Source organism: Sceloporus occidentalis, unplaced genomic scaffold (genome assembly GCF_023333645.1).
Source record: "Sceloporus occidentalis isolate IW3139 unplaced genomic scaffold, rSceOcc1.0.p SCAF_1, whole genome shotgun sequence".
Classification (NCBI taxonomy): Eukaryota; Metazoa; Chordata; class Lepidosauria; order Squamata; family Phrynosomatidae; genus Sceloporus; species Sceloporus occidentalis.
In genome coordinates, this window is record NW_028316981.1 from 141,008,596 (window position 1) to 141,031,686 (window position 23,091).

General features: G+C 41.4%; 1 protein-coding gene across 10 annotated transcripts in view; it reads right to left on the reverse strand.

Moving 5' to 3' along the window:
* The window catches only part of CEP131 (centrosomal protein 131), a 35,946-nt gene extending 16,912 nt beyond the window's left edge, over positions 1 to 19,034 (reverse strand). For 9 of the 10 annotated variants that reach the window (XR_016282436.1, XM_089539569.1, XM_089539542.1 and 6 more), the window contains exons 1-11: positions 18,840 to 19,034; positions 14,535 to 14,738; positions 10,824 to 10,918; positions 10,434 to 10,548; positions 9,009 to 9,121; positions 7,186 to 7,299; positions 5,179 to 5,340; positions 4,483 to 4,600; positions 2,163 to 2,282; positions 1,815 to 1,983; positions 1,042 to 1,142 (exon numbers count right to left, since the gene is read on the reverse strand). Coding sequence is in view for 9 of the 10 variants with exons in the window: in XM_089539569.1 (XP_089395695.1) it covers positions 1,042 to 1,142; positions 1,815 to 1,983; positions 2,163 to 2,282; positions 4,483 to 4,600; positions 5,179 to 5,340; positions 7,186 to 7,299; positions 9,009 to 9,121; positions 10,434 to 10,548; positions 10,824 to 10,918; positions 14,535 to 14,714 (1,287 nt within the window). In the remaining variant the exon portion in view is untranslated. The remainder of the gene's footprint in view (positions 1 to 1,041; positions 1,143 to 1,814; positions 1,984 to 2,162; positions 2,283 to 4,482; positions 4,601 to 5,178; positions 5,341 to 7,185; positions 7,300 to 9,008; positions 9,122 to 10,433; positions 10,549 to 10,823; positions 10,919 to 14,534; positions 14,739 to 18,839) is intronic. The other variant, XM_089539526.1, reaches the window with a different exon arrangement.
* Between the last annotated feature and the right edge of the window lie 4,057 nt (positions 19,035 to 23,091).

A 23,091-nucleotide genomic window follows, 5' to 3' on the forward strand; every position in this document is an offset into this window, starting at 1 on the left:
GGTCGTCACGTATCGATGGCGGTGGCCGTGTGGAATGGCAGCCACCATTTTGTGTGCGCACCCCCCCCTCTTAACCCTAGTATGCACTCCGCGCGTACTTTTTTGCCCGTCTGTAACGGGCCTTAGTCACAGATGAAGTCATTTTAATTTTTCCAGATCTTTGTGCCATGTTACCCTTGTAGCTTGGTTTTGCTTCCAGTTTTATTATGTACTTAATTTGATTTTAAAAGAATTATTGTTGATTTACATTTTTTGCATTAATTTGCATATGACCTTAATAAATTTTGTTTTTAGATGACTTAAACACAAAAACTATAAAATGATTTTCTCATCTGATTTATTCTGAACTTTATATACTGGTAAATCTTCCTCACTTTCATTTTAGGTCATATGCACCCATTTTCTCTACTTGGAATTAGCTTTCCTTTTTTAAGCTTTTATTAAACTTCTATACCATTAGGAACTTAGTACACTTTAATTCGTTTGGTGAAATTTTTAGTAGGATGAAATCTTGGGCTTTAGTAATATGTATGGTTTATGGGTAGTTCCTTGATGAAGTGTGATCCTAATTCATTATTCTTGCATAAACAGCTGCTACCTTTATATCTCCATTGTCTTGCCTTGTTCCTTAGTTTGCTATTATTTCTGTAATTCATATTTTATACTACATTTTTCATTGAATTATTAAATGAGCTTTTTTATTTCTATGCTTCTGTCTCATTGCTGAGTCTATGTATTTTTATCACTGTCACTCAATAAATAATAAAAAAGTATTTTCTAACTGAACTTTTCTGGTTACTACCACAAATTCAACATTGCAGGCTCCATAAAGCTAAAATGTGAGTATCTTTTTAGGTGCTATACATATGTATCATTAATGTTTCATTGCAATGAAAGCAGAAGAATCCTACTAATAATGTTTGTCAGTCAAACAGACCTTTTCGCAACAAAGAAAATCTAGAACTGAGTAAACTGGAAAATGAGGGAGTAAAAGAAAATGTAGCTACTCTTTCAAGAACATGAAAAAGCAGAAGGCGGCACCTGTGGCTGCTCTTCAGGTAGTTTGTTTTGTCCTGGAATAGACAGACATGCCATGACAGAATTTTCTTCTGTATCTGCAGCTGCCAAGTGGAAGTTGGCTTCTGTAAACAACAACAAAAAACATTTGCTACAGTGGGAACTGTACCCACAAAAAGGTCACGGGTGGGATTTGCTTAAGTGCATAAGGATGTCAAGATAGGATTCAAAATTAGAGTGGGAAATCTTTTCCATGGCATGCATGAAGGTATAGAGCTTCTAAGACTGCAATTGTGGGGAGTATTCACCAATTTCCAATTACATTTACACATTGGCCTTCTATCTGACTTCCTTATATCAAGCAGCTGGGCAAATTACATTTGGAGGGAGTAGTTGTGTATTTTGGGAACACATTGAACAGTAATCCACATATTTTGAAGTATGCAATTCAATTGTGGTACCTCCAGATTTGTTCTATTTTGAAGTCGTCTCTTCCAGTTTTCTCCACAATCTTAAAGTTGTAGAAATCAGTTGGTGACTATAAATTTATAGAAATGCATCAGCTGTCTGAATCTTTGTTAACATTGCTTGCTTGTGCAATGTACGCTTTTATGAAGGTACTCCTTATCCTAATTATCTCTAGCATGACACACTAAGCTTGTACCTCCTCACTGCAGCCTACCATAAAATACCATTTTGTTACTACCAGATCCAGTGTAAGTACATGAAAGCTGGGCTAGAGAAAAATTCAGGTAAGTTCTGGATCTACGTTTTCAACATCTGTCAGTACTTCTTACCTGCATTGTTTGCTTTAACTATGCTGTTAGCAGGGCTGATATTCTTCACAGAGCCTCCACTCTCAGGTTTTCTTCTTCCCGTTTTCTTGCATTTTGTCATCACTGCCAGCTCCTCCTGAACCAAGCATTGAGAATCCAAGGCCTTTTGGGCCCGTTTTTGTTGCAGCTCCTACAAGGAAAAAAAAGTGTCAGTGCCATACTATGGTCCACTTGCTCCTCTAACATACGGTACCAGTAAAAATTAAAAACAAAACTTCCTTGATCTAACTTCAAATTGAACAAAACAGGAACAAACAAAAACCCATTCCTCTTAATTACCAAGCCAAGCCTTAATTACCAAGCCCCTACCTGGATGGCTGCTTTTCTAGCAAGACGTGCCTTCTCCTCTCGAATCTTCCTCCTCTCCTCGTCTCGCCTCCTTTGTAAGTCAAATATGTTGCTTTCTTCTGTGAGTTGCTGCTGCCTTTCCTTAAGAATAAACAACATGATGTATCTTTGAGTTCATCAGTACTCCATTCTAGAAGAAGGCACAGTGAGCTGCCTGCTCAACTTTGCTATTCCAATATTTCCTTTTCCCTCCACCCCTTGCTCTAGAAAAACTGATCTGTAGCAATATGTTTATTATATACTAAGATGCTCTTAATAATCTGCCATTCTGTTCCGGAATGACCAACAAACTATATAGCCACAATGACGGAAGACTAACAGCTTTGACAACAAACCATTGATCATGACAGTAGTGGGAAATTAACTGATACAAGGCCTTCCTACTACAAAGACAAAAGGAGTATTTTCCATGAAATGCTGCCAAAGTGCTCTGGAGATATATTCTTTTGACAAAATGTAGCAAATATATGAAAGACTTGTATTAATATGGGATTATAGTCAGCCTTCAACTTTCACAAGCCTCACAAAAGTGGGAAACTGCAATTGCAAGTCCACTATTTTTTACCTGAGAGAACCCTTCTCTAGGCATTTCTAAGTGCTCCAGCAAAATTCTATGGTCAACTACAACTGGAAGACCTAGAAATGCCTAGACAGATCATAGTTTTCCAGTCACATATAGGGCAGAAGTGGAGGAGGCAGCAAATACAGTGTGCCCTTCTGTTATGCGGGGGAAGGAAATACCGCATATGCTGGAGCCCCATTGAAATCAATCGGGCTTGTGCCTGTGGCATAGCGTGCATGCGCCACAGGCACATATGCCATTGCCTCTTCCAGTACGCAGCTTTCAGCGTAAGCTGAAAGCCGCGTATGACACGGGCACACTGTACACTAGTCCAGGAATAATCAAATTTGTGGATTCTTAGCTCACAAACTTGGAGGGATGACTGTATATTAGAACATCAGGTGCATGATCAAATTCAGAACAGAGGAGGATGTTGTAAATACACAAATTGGCATCTCTTGAATATCTGTGAATAGCTTTCTTTAAGGACAAAATTCTCACTTTCATGATTTCAGAGAAAAGAGTGGCACAAGATCTTAGATGTCAGTTAAACAAGGAACAAAAAATCTGTGTGAGTGTGTGTGCTGGTAGAACAGCATCGGGCTGCAGGGGCTCGCACAATCTTCACCATGCTCTTCCTGTAGTCAAGCAACTGCAGATTGAATCTCCCTTATCTGAAATGCATGGGACCAGAAGTGATTTGGATTTCTGATTTATTTATTTATTGGATTTTGGAATACCTGTATTTGCATATATATACATAATGAGATACCTTGGAGATGGGAACCAAGTCTAAATACAAAATTCATTTATGTTTCATATGCACTTCATACACATAGTGTGAAGATAATCTAATACAATATTTTTAATAATTCTGTGCATGAAACCAAATTTGTGTGCACTGAACCATCAGAAAGCAAAGGTGCCACTATTCTCAGACATTCATGAAAAGTTTTGACTTTTGAAATATTTCGAATTTTGAAATTCCAGATAAGGGAGACTCAGCCTGTATTCTCAAGCCTTTTCTCCTGCAATTTACTAACACCTAAACTCCAAATATGCCATTTTCTATAGGTTTTTGCTAAACTATATATTTTTTTGTAAAACTGATTCCATGAATTTGAACAATGATGTAATCTACAGTAAACCAGCATAATTTACTTTGACATGTGAATTCCCTTGTAAAGGAATTTGAAGAGAAGAGTATGTGTGATACAAAATTAAACAGCCTTGGGAGATCTGATTAACTAGCAAGACTTTTTGTTTTGTCTGGGAATGACTCCTCCAACACAAGGTTATTTCTTTCAGAGGGCAAATGTCAGGGGCATTGTCAGCAAAACTGACTTGATTACAACCTTGAACAATTTACTGTATCCACAGAAATACTACAGTAATTCTTTCTTTCAGATAATATGCTGCATGTTCTGGATTAAGTGAAATCACATAAAGAGAAATGTCAAAAGAAAAACCTGATAGAGTTCTACAAATGCTTTGTCTTCCAGTGCTGAAGAATTCCAGAATGCAGGGGGGGGGGGGGGGCTCTCCCATACAAGAAAGCCCCTCAAGCCTGTTTAATCCTCAACCTTGCATTCCAGTGTAAGTAGCAGGACTAGCGCTGTCTAGGATCCCTCTTTCATAGCAGAAAAACTGCTTTTCCTTAGTTACCAGGGCCAAGAACATAAAATCCTGCTTCATACAACACACATACAGCAGACAAACCTCTCTTTTAGAAGCTATTAAGTGGCCAAGTTGAACTACACCTTCCTTGTGCCTCTGCGAATGCCGTCTGTACCAGCGCTGGATTGTCACAGCAGCCAGGTTAACCTGGTTAATGAACCTAAAAGAGTACAAAGAGGCACAGAAGTAGTGAGTATTGCTTTCCAAGCAATGTTTCTTGAAAAGCAGATCTTGCCATAAGGCAGACAGGCAGGCAGAGGGGTGTCACGGACAAAAAACAGGTCTTGCACATATTGCTCCTATATATAGAATGAGACTTTATTGTGTGGGTTATAGAAAATAATGTTGAACACAAAACTCAGAATATAGCAAAGGTGGGAATCATGTTGTCCTCTAGTTGTTGTTGGACTGCAACTGATATTTTCTTTACCAAGAAAGAGTGATGGGACTTGCAGTCCAACAATATCTGGAAAACTGCATGATTGCCACCCATGATCTAAAGGTAAAACTACCGGCAGGCATCAAAGAAGCGAGTTAGCAGTATTTTAATGGAGCTAAAAATGTTCTGTCAAAGAGATGGCCTGTATCAACTGGAAATGACCAAGAGCATTCCTGTTAAAGCTGCTAAGGGGTAATACAAGAATATCGTCTTTTCGGAGCTGTCTTATGGTTTTCTCTCATCTTTTGCATGATCTGCCATCTCATCATCTTTTCTCCTATCATGTCATTCATGCTCACCTCTCAGCCTCCTCCTCTGACACTTCCTGTCTCTTCAGCAGCTTACTGCTACTACTGGTATTATTGTTCCGGGCCAGGATGTTGCTGCTGGAAAGGTTTTTCTGAGACTTCAAATAGCTGCTGCTCTCTGTATCTTCATTAGAAGTGGCTTTGATAATGTTACTACGGAAAGAAGGCAACAATAACTATTAGATGTAACTAGACTGCTCCACAAATCTTCAATATGCATATTATCACATGGGCTCATGGCATGTCCGCTTGGGTATGATGAAGAGCATTGTTAATTCAGACATTTTTGATACCGTATTCTCTCATGGCTTATCTACATGGGCTATTTACTCTGAATTCCCTGGAGATGAGAGGTACTCAGGTGTTATTACTGAAATAATTTTTTCTTTGTTTATTAAGCTGTTGTTTATAATATTTTTTTCTTTTATTTAGCCAACGTGTTTCAGGTGTGAACCCTTCTTCATGAGCTGTTGCCATAATGCACAGCCAAAACTCCAAATTGGGAGCAGACTATCTTCACAATGTCTGCACTCAATTCAGCCCTATATTCAAATTTAAAAACCTTATTATTTGTTATGGGTTTTTGGTTCTTTCTACAGCAATGACAGGCAGTTGCCTTTCCATGCGGTCTCTGTGAGCTATTTGACAGCATCACTGCAGGCACATGTCATTCTGAAGTCAGAATGAGGTGGCCAGCCATGTTATCGGCTCTTGGTGCCCTGAGTTGATAACATGGCTGGGCACCTTTTGACCTCAGCAGCACTGCTGGCAAATGAACAGGGATCATGCGGGATGGCAGCTGTTTGTCAACACTGTGAAGACAGCACAGGTAAGAGGAGGAATTCAGGGAACATTTGGGGCCAGAATATTCTGGAGGCAGCCCAGAGTATTTTGGCCAGTGAAGACAAGCCCTAAGACATACCTTCTGTGGGCAAGAAGCCTTTCTTCACCCTACTATCTCATGTTAAACTTCCCTTAATGAAAAAGATAGTATAAAAGCGCCAAGTTCCAGACTATCTGAAAGACCGTATCTCCCCATACAAACCTCTCAGAGTTTCAAGAGCTACAGGGGAGGGCTTTCTCTCAGTCCTGCCACCATCCCAGGCTCGTTTGGTGAGGACAACAGAGAGAAGCTTCTCAGTGGCTGCTCCCACCTTCTGGAACTCCCTCCCACAGGAGGTTAGGCTGATTTCCTCCCTGCTCTCCTTTCGCTAGCAGGCAGATGTTTTTGTTTAAGCAGGTTTTTAATGAGTAAGCAGGAAGGCTTCTTTTTGGAAAGTATGGTTTATTTATTTATTTAACTTTTGTATACCTTTTAAATGCTTTTATATAGTTGATGTGGTGATTTTTAATTGTTTTACAAGTTCTTTTAATTGATTCTCTTTGAGAACCACCTTGGATCCCGCCTTAGGAGAAAGGCAACAAACAAATGAAATAGATAAATAATAATGTATTAATATCAAGCTGAATGTTACTCTTCAGATATTGTTTAGCTTTCATGATCCTCCACCACTGGCTATGCTGGCTAGAGATGATAGGCCCTGCAGTCCAGCATCTGTGGGACCAATGTTTATCTTCCCCAATATAAAGGGTAAGTGCTGCTAAGCTGCTAGAGCAGCAAGCATGAACCAGCGGATAGATATTTATGCCTCTTTACAGAAAAATAATTTGAAAACAAGAATTTGTTTTCATTTACTTGCATAAGTTGTGGGATGAAGCCAAAAAGTATCAGTGGGTGGGAAGACAGACAGAAAAAAATATTTATTTAGCATTCAGTGGCAAAAGCACCTTTTGCTCACATCTAGTATAACTGTGATTATGAGATGCTGAGCTAATACAAGATCTCCTAGAAATACAAGTTCCCCTAAAAATAAACTGTTTTTATTTATTGTGTGAAGGGTAGAGTTGAGAACAGGTACTCATTCATTCCTTCCAACTACAACCAATTTGCAACCCTCTTTGAAAGGATAGGTAAAACAGGATTACAAAAGGACTTACTTGAGGGAGGTTGTGGCCTGGTTGGAACTCTTAGGTGCAGGACCCTTGTCTGCAGTGGAATAGTTGTTATGCACCATGGTGGTGACACAGTTGCCCATGGCACCTTTGTTACTCCTCACAGGAAAGAAGGCAAACATGTCAGTATAACTACAGAATGATTTCCACACTATGGGTGTATCTATACTGTAGAAATAAAGCAGTCTGATACCACTTTAAGTGCTGTATTGGCATTCTAGGGAATCCTGGGCTTTATAGTTTTACAAGATCTTTGGCCTCTGTCAAAGAGTGTTGGTGCCTCACAAAACTACAAATCCCAGGATTTTGTAGGATGGAGCCATGGCAGTTAATGTGGTGTCAAACTACACCATTTCTACTGTAGATGCACTCTGTATTAACTAAACAAAAAAGTCAACACAACAAGCAAGGCGATGGTCCTGTTTGTGTAAGCTACTGCCTACTGGACCCTTCTGACCCGATGGGGTAAAAAAGGGTGGATTACCTGTACCCTAGCAACCCCTTTGGATCCTAGCCAGTTTCAAAGTCCTTCTGTGGGCAACCAGTTCAAAATTCTTGCAAGAGTTTTCCACCCTTCCTAAAGCAGCCCACTGGGAAGGAGGAAGAAAAAGAAGAACTATGTATTCTCCACAAAACAGTGTCTACAACCCTGCCTATCATAGGCATGAGGCCAATGAACTGTTATCCACAATGGAAATAGGTCTTCCATAGAAAGAAGGGTCTTCATCTCTACTGTAGACTATCTTGTACAGAGCTGTACTACCTCCCTTTAGGAAAAGCACTGACTACATGGACAGGGTTCAGCAATAAGCAAGTATTATGATGACAGATGGTTCAAAATAGGCTTGCTATGTCCCCATTTGAAAATAGCGAGTGTCCTTTTAAAGGGAAGAGGCACAAAAAGACAGTGCTGCTGTTGTGATTATGTTCCATTGGTTCTTTCACCTATTCCTCTGTCTACTGAGGAGCAAAACCTTGCTTGCCACAAAAAGTAGAAAAGGAGGGTGAAAGGACCAGGGGAGCCAAACACAATATGGCTCCACCTTCTTAGTCACTGGGGAATTTTTAAAGATACAACATGTAACATTATCTGGTAAAGATCTGGTGGCCCTAATTTGGAATGTCAAATTAAGGAACAGAGACTAAAGGAACTGAAACTCTCAAAATCACATAGATTGAGACAGAAGTACATCCTAGTTATTCTAACGATATTGCTAGTACAAATCCTACTTCAGCAAAAGTTAAAATGTAATGGAATTTTGCAAAACACAAAAAATCACATTCTCCTTTATGAAACCACCCATTTTTTGAGAATTTCTGAGGAGGCGCTTTCTTCCGTCCCACCACCTTTACAAGTACACCTGATGGGAACATGGGTGAGGGCATTCTCAAAGGCTTCTCCCACATCTGGAACTCCCTTTCCATAAGGGCTAGACTGGTATTCTCCTTGAAATTTTTCCTCAGGCAGGTGAAGACCTTTCTCTTCTGGACAGGTTTTGAAGACTGATTGCTTAGAGGGAATGGGCCTTGCATAATATGCTGGATGCTCTATTTGCTGCTTCCTTTTCAATGGTTTATGTTTTTAATTGGTTTTAATTCCATTACATTTTAACTTTTGTATGTTGTGATATTTTAGCTAAGTTTGTTTTAACAGTTGTAAGCTGCCTTGAGTCCTGAACTGAGGAAAAAGTCTGGATATAAATAAATAATAAGAAAAGGAGGAGCAGCAGCTGCAGCTCTACTTCAGTTATTCCTCAAAAACTTAAGAAGCTATATTCAGTTGTCAATATGCAATATACTTTTCCTACCTGTTATTAGCAGTGAAATTGGCTGCAAGTGGCACATAGATTTCTTTCTTCCTCATGCCTACAGGGGCCTCCCTAGGCCCAGATGGGGCAGGAAAAGTTCTGGGCTGCTCATCCTGCACAACATAATTAGAAATAGCAGAGTATCCAGTTAAAATTCTACCATAACTCTTACAAAGGGAAACATATGCTTCTCTCTTCAGACACTGAAACTTGCAAGGGGGACAAACTCTGAGATTTGAGGTTATTAGTGGTATGTCTGTGTTCCTGACACTCATAAGCTATAGAGACCATGTTAACCTATTGTTGAAAACTACCGATAAGAAATGCTAGACAACAGCACAGGAAAAAAAAGTGACAGCTGAACAGTACTCTCCTTCATTCCTCGCATTATTACTTCTTTCTTGGAAGCCCCTTCCTCTACCCATTCTTAGCCTAGAGCTACAGAGCTAGACAGGCTGTGGTAGAAACTGCTTTTTGACTGCAACATTAGAGCCTTTCCAGATGATATCCAGCATACTCAGTGTCAATGCTGCACTAGCATTTAGTGCCAGTAGGGAGATATTCTATCCCTTGTCATGAACCAGGGATACTAGCACTGCAGGGAGTCCCTTTTTCACGTCTTTTTAATTTTTGGGAGAAGACATATTCATATGCTAAAGTGCGGTCTATGTAAGCACATTCCACACAGTACTCATTATAGTAATAATTATGGCAACTGCACCCAGGAAGTTACATTTCATAGAATCATAGAGTTGGAAGAGACCACAAGGGCAACCTAGCCCAACCTCCTGCTTTGTAGAAACACAGAATCAAATCACCCCAATAGCCATCCAACCTCTGTTTAAAGACCTCCAAGGAAGGAGACTCCACCACACTCTTAGGGAGTGTGTTCCACTGTTAAATAGCTCTGTCAGGAAATTCCTCCTAATGTTTAGGTGAAATCTCTTTTCCTGTAGCTTGCATTCATTGTTCCATGTCATATTCTTTGGAACAGCAAAAAACAAGCTTGCTCCAGCCACAATATGACACCCTTCCAAATAGTTTAACAGTTATCATATCACCTTTTAATCATCTCTTCTTCAGGCTGAACATACCCAGCTCCCTAAGTCTCTCCTCATAAGGCATGGTATCCAAAGCCTTCACCATTTTGGTCGCCCTCCTCTGGACACACTCCATTTCTCTAGTGACAGACTAAGCCATTCAAATATTGGTAAAATGCTGTTTCCAATAACAGATATATTAGTGATGGTAAAGGTTTCATATTCTTTTCGCAAAATATTTATCTCAGATGGCCATAAATGCCTTCCGAGAAAATTGTCCATCTTAGCAACAAAAGGCTAAAGGAACAAAGATTAGGACTAACTCCACCAATCTAAACTAATGTTCCTTTGATATTTGTACTTCCTGATATACCCTTGCCCTTACTAGGATGTTCCATGTGGTTTTCTTTTCTGGCGAGACTTTGCTCAAACTTGCCAGTTTCTTTCTTCCACCTGAGCTGCTGTCGAACAAAGTCAAGAAGTCTCCATGGTGTTCAGCACTGAAGAAAAACAAGAACACAGTATTAATCAGCGGCCTTGGAGGATTGTAAACATATTGCTGCTTTATTCATTTCCAAAAGACATTCAACTGCTTTGCAAGCGGCTAACTCATTCATCACTATAAACTGCTCCCAAGTTTTCTGCTCAACTTGGAGGAAGCCCTCTACAAGCAAAATAGCCCCATTTCCAATATGCTCTGAAAGGCAAACACATATTAATCAGGCTCTGAGAGATCCTATGCACTAGTCTTCAGAAAGATTTCTTTGAGGCTCACCTGAAAGTACCATTCACCTGCTGGTTAACCTGAGTTGTGCTGTTGGATCTTCGCAAATTGTTCATAGCTCTGGAGGAGCCAGATCCTGCATCTTCCTAGGTGGAAAAAAACACACAGAACAACAATGCTGAGTTGGTCATAAAAGGATACCTTTTAAAGAGTTTTCTAAGGCTTGAATATTAAAAGCACCTCATCTTCATCCACCTTAACAGGAAGAAGCTAATTGAGCACTGGCAGATTATAGGATACCAATGACACTGGAAGGGTTGAAAGGTGAATTTGGCAGTGCTCCTTGTTACCTTGCTTTTGCTTTTTTTAATGAAACATATATAATTTACAATAAAAATTAATACACTTGTCCCTCCACATTCACTGGGGTTATGGGCACAGGACTCCTGTGAATGTGGAAAACCCCAAATAGCAAAAACACGGTGTTTTTACCTAAGAAAACACCTCTCTAGGAATCTCTAGGTCCTCCAGTGCATCTCTGTGGTCAACATCTGCCAGACAATAACCACAGAATTGTGCTGAAGGAGCTACAAATGCCTAGTGGAGTGTTCTCACTAGGAATCTCTAGGCCCTTCAGTGTGACTTTTGGTTAGCTGACCACAGAGCTGTGCTGGAGGACCCAGATATTCCTAGAAAGAATATACTGTATTAATAAAATCTGTGAATAATCAAATATACAGAAGTCAAAGCTGCAAATATGGAGAAATGTGTATTTATATACTGGTAAAAAAGGATATACAGACTTTTTGCACAAATGTGAAAATTCGTTCTATTTCTGTACAGAAGAATTTGAAATAGATTATTAAGAGAAAATCCATAAGAGTGAATCTCTTTTTCAAATTTGAATATTGCTTGTTATTAACTGCCTTCGAGTCAACCCTGACTCATGGCAACCCTATGGATGAGATATCTCTAAGATCCCCTTTCCTCCACTGCTCTGCTCAGGTCCTGCAGATTCAGGCCCAAGACCTCCCTGATTGAATCTAGTTATCTGGCGTGCAGTCTTCCTCTTTTTCTAATGTCTTCTACCTTTCCTAGCATTGATGTTTTTTCCAACAAATCACACCTTGTCATGAAGTGGCCAATGTACCACAGCCTCAGTTTCATCATCTTGGCTTCCAGAGTTGAGGCTTGATCTGTTCTAGGATCCATTTGTTTGTCTTTTTGGCCATCTGCGGTACTCTCAGCATTCTTCTCCAGCACCATATCTCAAATGAGTGGATCTTTCAATCTGCTTTCTTCAGTGCCCATCTCTCATATCCATACATGGAGATGGGGAATACAATGGATTGGATGATTCTAACTTTGGTGCTCAGTTGTATATTTTTACCGTTTAGGATTCTGTCAGGTTCTTTCGTGACTGCCCTACCTATTCCTAGCCTTCTTCCAGTTTCTTGACTGTCTGATCCAAGCTACAAGAAATCTTTAACTGCGTATTTCAATTTTCTCATTATCTTAATTGAATTTGTGTTTATCCTCCATGGACATTGTTTTTGTTTTCTTTATGGTCAGCAATAAGACTGCCTTTGTACTTTCTTCTTTGACCTTCCTTAGTAATTGCTCCACATCTATGTTGTTTTCCGCTAATAGTATGCTGTCATCTGCATATCTTAGATTTTTGTTGTTTTTCTTATCTTCACTCCCACATCTTCTAAATCTAAACCCGCTCTTCATATGATATTTTTTGAACAATTAGGGAGATAAAATGCAGCCTTGTCTGACCTCTTTTCCAATTGGAAGCCATTCTGTTTCTCCATATTCCGTTCTAACAGTAGCCTCTTGTCCTAAGTAGATTTCTCATCAGGACAATCAAATGTAGTGGCACTCCCACATCTCTGAGGGCATTCCACAGCTTTTCGTGATCTATGCAAAGTCTTTGCTATAATTTATAAAACACATGCTGATCTTCTGGAATTCTTTGTTGTGTTCCACTAACCATCATGTTTTTATTTTATATATAAAAATAAATAAATAAAATAAAAATAAATAAACCATCATATGTATGCTATGTGGTCTCTAGTGCCTCTGTCTTTTCTGAGCCCCACTTATATGTTTGGGATTTCTCTCCCCATATATGATTGGAGTCTATTCTGAAGAATTTTGAGAATGATTTTGCTTGTATGAGAAATTAATGCTATGGTCCTATAGTTGCTACAGGCTTTTGTGTCTCCTTTTTTTGCAGATGGGGATGTATATTGGCCACCATTTTTTTCCACATTTGTTGACATATTTTAGTTATCAGTAGAGTTTATTCTGTCTGTGTGGATTATATCAGTTCCACTGGAATATCATCTATTCCTTGTGATTTATTTTTCCTAGTTTCTCTCACTGCAACTTCCATCTCACTCTCTAGAATGTAGGGTTCATCTTTGCATAGTTCTTTATTCCATGTGTCATTCATTTTTCATCTCTTTTATATGGCTCTTCTGTGTATTGCTTCCATAGTCTTTTTGTTACTTCTTGATCTTGCAGTATGCTCCTCTTTTCACCAAAGCATGTACACCCTTGGTTTGAACTTTCCTTTGAGTTCCCGGATCTTGTGGAAGATGTCTCTCATTCTTCCTTTTGTCTTCCGTTTGAATAATGCAACTTAAATTTAGAGTTACTCTCCCATTTTTAATATAGGATAGAAAAAAGATTGGTGGGAACTAGAAGCCCTTGTAAACCTTACGGAAGCAAGGACACGTACAGTACGTATCTTGTGTCACTTATCCCTCAGAAGCAATATTTCTTATGAGTTTCCTGTGTGTAGCAGTGAAGTTTGATAATACTTCAAAACTGCCTAACAGAAGGCAAATAATAACACTACCCTATATATACACCTCCCTTACAGCCCACTGTGTGAATGGTTGAAACTTAGTCCATCTTTGCATTCCAGGATAATGTCCTCTGTGTTCCCTCAGTTAGAAGTTAAACATAGAGAGAAAGTCTACGGGGGTGGGGGGCAGTGGGGGGATTTCATTTCTAGCATCATTAAGTTAAACTTCTCTTGCGTTACAAAATGCTAAAAACCTCTCAAGTTACTTTGCACAGAATAAAGCATATGCGATGCTATAAATGAAAGCCAGCATGGTGTAATGGTTTGAGCATTGGTCTACGGTTCTGTAGATCATGGTTCAATTCCCTGCTTGAGCATAAACACCTACTGGGTAAGCTTGAGCAAGTCACACTCTCTCAGCCTTAGAGGATGCCAATGGCAAGCCCCCTCTGAAGAAACCTGCCAAGAAAACCCTATGATAGATTTGCCTTAGAGAACCTGCCACATTCCCTGGGGTTAGGCACACAGGAGCTTTGTGAAAGTGGAAAAAGTGTAAATAAAAAACCACTGTTTTTTTTTTTACCTGAAAGAACATTTCTCTAGGAATCTCTAGGTCCTCAGCGCAACTCTATGGTCAACATCCACTGAAGTCGACTATAGAATTGTGTTGAAGGACCTAAAATGCCTAGAGAAGTATTCTCTCTAGGAATTTCTAAGTCCTCCTGTGCAACTTCTGGTGAAAGTTGGCCACAGAGCCATGCAGGATCTAACAATTCCTAGAGAGAACACGTTAATCAAATCCGCAAATAGTCAAATCTACAAAAGTCAAAACCACAAATGTGGAGGACCAATTGCACTTAAAGAAAACATATCTACCAGAAACATGCTGAGAAATCATAATAATAAACTCAGATGAAAACAATTGGTTTATCCACAATACTCACTAGGATATTCCGTTTGGGCTTGTTCTCTGTAATGACAGAAATAGAGCGAGCAATGTGCTTGCCTGGAGTGGCACTGCTGGGACGTTGAAGGACTTGCATGGGTAATCCTGTTAGGCTGAGATCCACACCATTGGCAGTAGCACCTTGGAAGGAAGAGCTGCTGCCACGGGCACTCTTCATTGTGAATTAGGGAAGGGGGAAGCCCTGGAAACAAAGGAAAGCAGAAAGAAAGAAATAAGAGAATGGATAAAAAGGTCTCACACAGTGGTTCATTCCATGTCTGAAAACATTACCATTAGTAGACGCTCTAGCATAAGTAAATGCAGCTGCGCTGGGCAGGACACGTTTCTATGATAGAGGACCATCGCCTCCCAAAAATAATACTCTACGGTGAACTTGCCACAGGTCAGTGTAAGAGGGGCGCTCCAAAGAAGAGATACAGGGACTTCCTGAAACAACATCTCAGGCTTGGCCAAATCGATGACCAACAATGGTCCGCCCTGGCCTCGCACCGGGAGGCATGGAGACGCACTATCCACAATGCTGCAGCCTTTTTTGAAAACTCACAGCGAACGAGTCTCGAAGAGAAATGACAGCGCAGAAAGAAACACAACTTGGACATATCATCCAAAGAGACACTCTGCTGTGCCTTCTGCAACTGGATTTGTTTATCTGGGATTGGCCTTTTTAGTCATCAATGTGCTTATAGAAAGTGTGGGATGAGTCCTTCCTGAATCTTCGTTCGCGAAGAAAAGCCAGAGAGAGACAGAGCATAAGTAACTACTAGGGCCTTCATCAGATTTCTGAGAACCCCGATTTCTGACTTCCTTTTTCTAAAAAAAAAGGCAAACAATCTAATCCTGAGGGCTTCAAAGAGAGGCATGAAAAATGTAAATCAGTAACCAATATCTCTAAAAACCTAATGGCTTTAAAGAGAACCTTCTAAAGGCCTTTCATAAATTTCATCCATGTTCATTTGCTTCAGGCCCCTGTTATCTCTCCCAAGAGAAATATTTCCATCCTTTACATCTGATTTATTTTTAATTTAATCAAATTTTTACTGAATTAGTGTGAGGACACTATTTCATATTGGCTATATTCTGACAAAGTTGTTTAGTTTCTGACAAAGTTGTTTAGTCATTAATATGACTCACTAATCTAATAAAATGAACATAATTTAATTTTCATCTTGTCCTCTATATTATACAGTTAAAGTTTTTGATTGTCTGTTGGAGAATGTAGAGTAAGCTAGGTTAAATAATTTGCATACCTCATAAATGGCAAAGAGCAATGTAGGGCACATGAACCAATGTGATATAGTGTTTTGACTATGGCCCCATACAGACAGGCCAAAATAAAGCTGCTTCAGGTCACTTTGGAGGTATGCTTTTTAAATGATGCATGCACCCTAAGAGTCCAGAAGCTGTGCTCCAGTCCTTACTACACATGCATCATTTAAACAGCATACCTCCAAAGTGACCTGAAGCAGCTTTATTTTGGCCTGTCTGTATGGGGCCTATGACTCTGGAGACCAGGGCTTGAATTCCTACTCAGCCAGGGAACTCCACTGGGTGATCTTGGGCAAGTCACATTCTCTCAACCTCAAAGGAAGGCAAAGGCAAAGGCAAACACCCTCTGAATAAATTTTGCCAAGAAAACCCCATGATAGATTTGCCTTAGGGTTGCAGTAAGTCCAAAATGACTTGAAGACACACAACAACAGCGTAGAACACAGAAAATACTCTAGTCTAACACATTCAGCTATTCTGTGAGATGTCGTTTTCTAAAATGCAATAGGCTTCCAGCTCTGTTTAGAGATTTGCTTGATTTGTCTTTTAGACCAGAAACTGCTCATCCACATATATACTCCCTTAGGAGCAAACTGAACTGCAACTTCGTTGGCCCAGGAAAGATCAACAAAGAGCTCTCTATGGCAACCACAGCCACTTACCCAGCAATGTCAACTCATAGCCAGACTGTTGGGATTCAAGGGTGCAGCTATAACAGGATGAAAACTATAGAGCTATAGATTGAATTTGCATTCTAATTCTTTAAACAAAATGAAAACATATAAAATTTTCCTCTTCTAGGCTTAAGATATAATGCATATTTTGTGGATTTGCAAATGTCGTAACGACAACTATCTCTTCTTAACTACCTTGATCCCCTCATTGGAGATGAACTTTAGAGCTGTTTAAAGTCTGTTTCCAATAAATGTTTATCATGGAACTATATGCCATCATGCTGACTCCTTTATTTCAACATATATCTTTTCTCTGAGAAAGATGGCTTTAATATGGGGACGTTTCTAAACACCAAGTTTTCTAAATGCCCCTGAAGGCACTCTGAAAAGATACAGCCTTTAAACAGCTCTAAAGTTCAGCCTAATAGAGAACACACAAGAACATGAAAACTTGACATTTTCTCTGAGAAAATAATTTCTTTTACAGGTCAAATTACTTTTGTCTCAAATTTCTCTTGGGCAGGAACATTAATAGGCTATCGGCTACACAGTTTCATGTTTAATATAATTCTGCATTCATTCATCTCTGCCTTTAAAGTCAAACACTTCTCCTCCAGCCATAACTTCTGAGTACAGTTTACAGGTCAGCTATCATATGGAATAGCAAGAGGACTGCCATAGGTCCAGAACACACTGCAGAAATGATCCAGTTTGAGACCACTTTAACTGCCCTGTCTCAGTGCTAGGGAATCCTGGGAATTCTGCAGACCAGGGTTCAATCCCTGCCCAGCCATGAAACCCACTGGATGACCTTGCCCAAGTCACATGCTCTCAGCCTCAGGGGAAGGCAATGGTAAAACCCCTCTGAACAAATCCAACCAAGGAAACCTAATGACAGGGTCACCTTAGGGTCTCCATGAGTCAGAAGAGACTTGAAGGCACAGAAGCTCTTGATAGAATCATAAAGTTGGAAGAGAGCACAAGGGTCATCCTTTTCATCATGTTGACAAGGGCAAAAGAGCAGCCTTTTGCTGTTGTTCTTTAAACCAGATTACAATGGCAAATTAATTTGAGAGAGAGGTGATTCTAACATACTTTTGTTCCCCCTGCCCTGCACCCATCATCATACGGCTACCAGACATTTTCCAATAGGAGCGAAAGGGAGCCAACAGCTTCACCATCCCTAACAGTGAACTCCTGAGGCAGCAGTGTTAGACCTACAAAGGGACTTCGCAACAGGATGAAGACCTGCAGCAAGAGAAGCAGACTGAGAAACATGGAGGCCACTCTTTGTATCACAGTCACTGAAAAAGGAAACAGAGGGGAGCCAGTGTGGCCTAGTGGTCTGAGCGTTTGACTAAAGGACTCTGGAGACCAGGGTTTGAATCATTACTCAGCCATGGAAACCCCCTGGGTGGCCTTGGGCAATAAGAAGTCACACTCTCTCAGCCTCGCAGGGGAAGAAGGCCATGGCCAAACTTCCTCTGAACAAAACTTGCCAAGAGAACCCCAGCATAGGTTCACCTAAGTTAGAAATAAAGGCACACAACACACACACTACTCATATAATGATTATTAATGATCATGAGCTTGAAACCAATGAGCATGCTAATAATAATAATAATAATAATAATAGTAACAACACTATAGAATGGTTATAATAGAGAGCCAGTGTGGCGCAGAGGTCTGAGTGCGGAAGTATGGCTCTGGAGGCCAGGGTTCGAGTCCTGGTTCAGGCATGGAAGCCCACTCCCATCAAGTCACACTCTCTCAGCCCTAGAAGACCCCCGCCAGAAGCTCCCCTTGAGGGGGGTGGCCATAAGTCAAACACAACAGCCACAGACACGAAGGCACACAAACCCCACCGAGAATGATGTCCTACTTTCCCCGGACACACCCTCCATTTCCGAACAATGAGCGGTTCCAAAGGCCCTCTATATTTGAAGGGGTGTCATGTTGAGGAGGGAGCAAGCTTGTTTTCTGCTGCTCCAGCGACTAGGACCTGGAATAATGGATGCAAGCTCCAGGAAAAGAGACTCCACCTCGACATTAGGAAGAACTTCCTGAGCGTAAGGGCTGTTCGGCAGTGGAACACACTCCTTCCTCAGAGTGTAGTGGGGTCTCCTTCCTTGGAGGTCTTTAAGCAGAGGCTGGATGGCCATCTGTCACAGGGGATGCTTTGATGGAGTTCCTGCATGGCAGAAGGGGGCTGGACTGGATCAGGGCCCTTGTGCTCTCTTCCAACTCTATCATTCTATGGCTCTATTGTTTACCTGTATCACCCCCCCCCCTTTGGATGTCCTCCATTTGTGGCCATGAGGGCACCCTGCTCCACCACTTACCTCCAGAGGGGTGTCCAAAGGGGAAGCAGCCACTTATGCCTCTGCCCTGAGGAGATGCAGCCCCTCACAAGCACAGGAAGCCCCTCTCGGCCCAAAGCCTAAATGGCTTCCAAAATGGGGGCCTCTACCCTTCAATTGCAGCAGCAGCAGCAGCAGCAGTGGCCCTCCTCCTGCCTCGCAGTGCATCCCCCCAACACTCCCTCCGCCCAAGGCATTATGGGAAAATCCCTCCTCCTCCTTCGGCTCCGCCCACTCCTCCCTGACAAAGAGGGTAAAGGGAGAGCGGGTAGCAACCAGGTGCACGGCGCATGCGCACGGGGCGCAGAGCGAAGGGGCGGGACGCCTTACTCTCATTGGCTGCTAAAGGCTCGAAGCCAGGCGGCTCCTAACGGGCTAAGGCCCTTGTCAATCTGCGCCGAGTTGAGAGGAAGAGGAGCGCGCGATGCGCATGCGCAGAAAGAGCGTCTTAAAGGCCCAACACACACACACTGCAGAAACAATCCGATGTGAAGCCGAAGGCCTTCATGGCCGGGATCCATGGTTCTTCGTGGGTTTCTCGGGCTCCGTGGCCTCCTTCTGGGAGAGCTCATGCCCGGCACCTTCAGAGGCCCTTAGGGTCTGTCACTAATTCCTCTGCCAGACAGTGTCCAAGGCAAGGTCTGCTTGCCTCCTTTGGACTCCACTGTCAGGGCTAGGGTCTGCTGAGGATGCCTTGGGGGATGAGTGTCAGAGGTCATGCGCCTATCCCTTCTGGATGGCGGTTTCTGTCTCTTCCGATGGGAAATGTACCGTGTGCCACGGCCATTCAGATGTCTCTGTGGATAGACTTTGAGCTGGCTTTCCCTTAAGAGTCAAGGTAAAGGTATTCCCTATTGATAAGGATATCAAGTCATGTCTGATCTCCGTTACTAAGCTGAAGACTACTCTCTGATTATATGGCCAGCATGATTGCACAGAACGCTGTTTACCTTTCCAGCGGAGTGGTACCTATTTATCTACTTGCATTTGTATGCTTTCAAACTGCTAGGTTGGCAGAAGCCAGGACTAGCGATGGAAACTGACCCCATTATGCGGCACCCGAGACTCGAACTGCCAACCTGCCGATCTTGTCATCAACAGAGTCAGCGTCATAAACACTTGTTCCTCCTCTTGTTCCTTCATAGCCTTCTTCTGATTTAACTAGTTTTAAAGCAGTTTTATCTGCAGCTGCCCTGGATTGCTTCCTGCGAGAAAAGTGTGAAATGTAATGCATAGAATGGGAGCTGCCAGTGATGACTGCCACAACTGGGCTTCATTGAACTTAGTGCAAGGTAAGTGGCGAACGCCCACACACTGAACTACTCCACTCCTATGGCTCTTATACGGCTTTTCTGGAAATGGACGGAGTCAAACCATGAGCAGGACTAGTTTTCTAGACTGCTCTATCAACAGATGTTCCCTTTCCAGAAGCATCCTAAACTCAGGCGGCTCTTGTAGCTTCCTTGGCCCCAGCCTTGGCAATTATAGTCCCATTTCCAGCCATGCTCAACATAAAAAGGCGTGAAGGATAGCCTAATCACGTCATAACTAGAGTCACCCACTAACTGCTAGTCCAGGAGGAGGCTGTAACTGGGGCTGCTGCCACACTGCAGAATTAATGCACTTTCATACCTCTTTAACTCTCATGGCTCCATCCCATGGGATTCTGGGATTTGTAGTTTGTTGTGGCACCAGAGCTCTACGGCAGAGAAGGCTAAATGTCTCAAAAATTACAAATCCCAGAGTTCCACAGCATTGAGCCAGGGCAGTTAAAGTGTTGTCAGGCCACAATCTTTATTGGTGGTGAGGTCTATCAAAGCTCAACAAACATCAGCCACATCATGTCCAGAAAAGTAGCCAGTGACTCTTCCCATTGTTCTTGTTTCCCTTCGGTTTTTGGCCTGGGAGGGGGGATGGGAGTCTCAAATGATTCCTTTGGCTAATACACAGTTAATTATCTGTGGTAGTTTACACAAGGACCCCCCCCCCCATCCCTGCCCCTCATGACATCAGTATCTCCTTTCTGGACAGGATCATGTGTGGATGTGCACCTTTCAATGGGCTGGAGGGGGTGTTTTGCATCCATTCTCACCAGATTCTCTGCATCTTGTTTTGACTGAAGTGACAAGGGACATCCTCCTGAATACATTGCATTCTTTGGGAGGGGAGAAAATGACACCAAATGGCAAAATAGTATACATTCGTTGTGACAGCTCTTTATCCTTTAATGAAACAAGAAACATGGTGGGTAGGTGAATCTCGGAGACAGTGTTCAAAATGCTGGAGATGGCAATGTCTATATTGTAGGTCTAGTTCTGTATATATTCTGTAACAAAATCTGATTCTGAGGTCACTATCATGTCCCGTTTAGAGGATGAATGTTAAATTAACTTTACCCCTGGGTACGACCATTACCCCTGCACCATCTTTCCATAGCTGGTTTTAGTAACCACACTAAGAGTGAGGAATCTCTTTGAATTTCAGAAGTGGACTATTTTACATTCTTGAGTCACACATCAATGTACATATTTTTATGCAATGTGCATTCAAATATAGGGAATAACACAATATGAAGAGGAGGAAAAACTTTTACATGTCAGTAGTCACAGCTATATTAAACTGCTATGCAATGCTTAAAGGAGCAGTTCCTCTTTGAGATCTCAGAACAAGTAGGAAATGTGTGGGGGAGAGGAATCCTTAATCCACTCTGTCTGGAGGTCAGGACAGAGCACTCTTTGTACTCACTCAACAGGTCTAGCTCACCATCAAACTAGTGTGCATGCTCAGTTGTAGCATGTAATCAGTTGCTTCTGTTACTATGTTATACAGAAGTGTAGCCCAATCCTTATGCAGGCTTAAGTATGCTTAAGCCCCTGGGTTTCGCTGGACATAGGAGCAAGCCTAGGATCAGTCTGTGAATGCAGTTTTTATCAGACAGGGTGTAAGCACCCCTATGCTCAACAAGTACAGGAACAGCTGTTACCAACGGGGATAGACAGCGCATTCTTAAGAGCAAATGAGTGAAACCCAGGAGATAAACATCAAAATGGGATCATATTGCAGAGTCAGTATGGATACGAACAACAGACTGGATCCAGGTGGGATGAAAAGGCCCAGGCCATCAGCGTCACTGACAGATCAAGTTGAGCATGGGGAATATTAAGGCTGCAATTCAATATGTGCTTATTTGGAAAATAGCCCAAGTGGACCCAGTGGGATTTACTTCTGAGTAAACATGGATAGGATTGGGTTACACCTTGTCTGTTGCTGACTTGCCTTGAGGCAGGATGACCAATAGAATTCAAGGTCTTGATTGAATGAACTAGGGGATAATATGTATCAGTTACATGTTCATTTCTCAGGAAAATGAACAAATCAGTATGTTAGAATTAATAATAGGCAAGCGCCTTGAGTGCAAGTTAACTTAAGCAATTCTACTACAGTCTACTACTATCTGGAAAGGATTTTGCCACAGATAGATAAATACACACAGAGCGTGTCACTCAATCCCTTTTGAAGTAGACTATATAGCACACCGGGGCTTGAGTCAGGTGTGCCTACAGATGGAAAATTTTGTTTTTGAAGAACAAGCAACACCAACATCAAATGGAAAGAGAAATGAATCTTTGTGAAATTAATGCAGCAAAAGAGAGAGGCCTTTTCTGCAGCTCCTATGGATTCAGACTTGCCTGACATCCTCAGTTGGTTGCATTCCCTACAACATCATTGCTTTTGTCTGGAAATAGCCCTCCTTTGCTCGGTCATTAAAAAAGAAGAACCACTTTAATAACAATAATAAAAAAATCCAGCACTACATCAGAGCCACCATTAAAGACTCACTTAGCTGTGCATCATTCTGCCTGCAGTAGCCACAAGATCTTTATAACATGCTGGAGGGAGGGATTCTGCTTATCATGTCACAGCTGAGCAACCTTCATTTGGTTACTATTCAGTAACTAGGCCTCCTTTGTTGTGGCACTCACTATGTGGAATGATTTCCCCACTGAAATTAGTCAGGTTCTTAGTGCTGGGTGTTTCTAAAGATCTGTATACCCAGACATTTTCCTAACTGTTAATGTAATCACCCATGGGTTGATTTAAAAAATAAATAAATTGTATGCAATTATTTACATTTTTCTATATTATTTTTTAGCAAACTGTGAACTGCTCTGAGATTTTAAAAATCATGCATGAAAAGTGGTATTAAAATACTCTTAAATTGATAAATTAAATC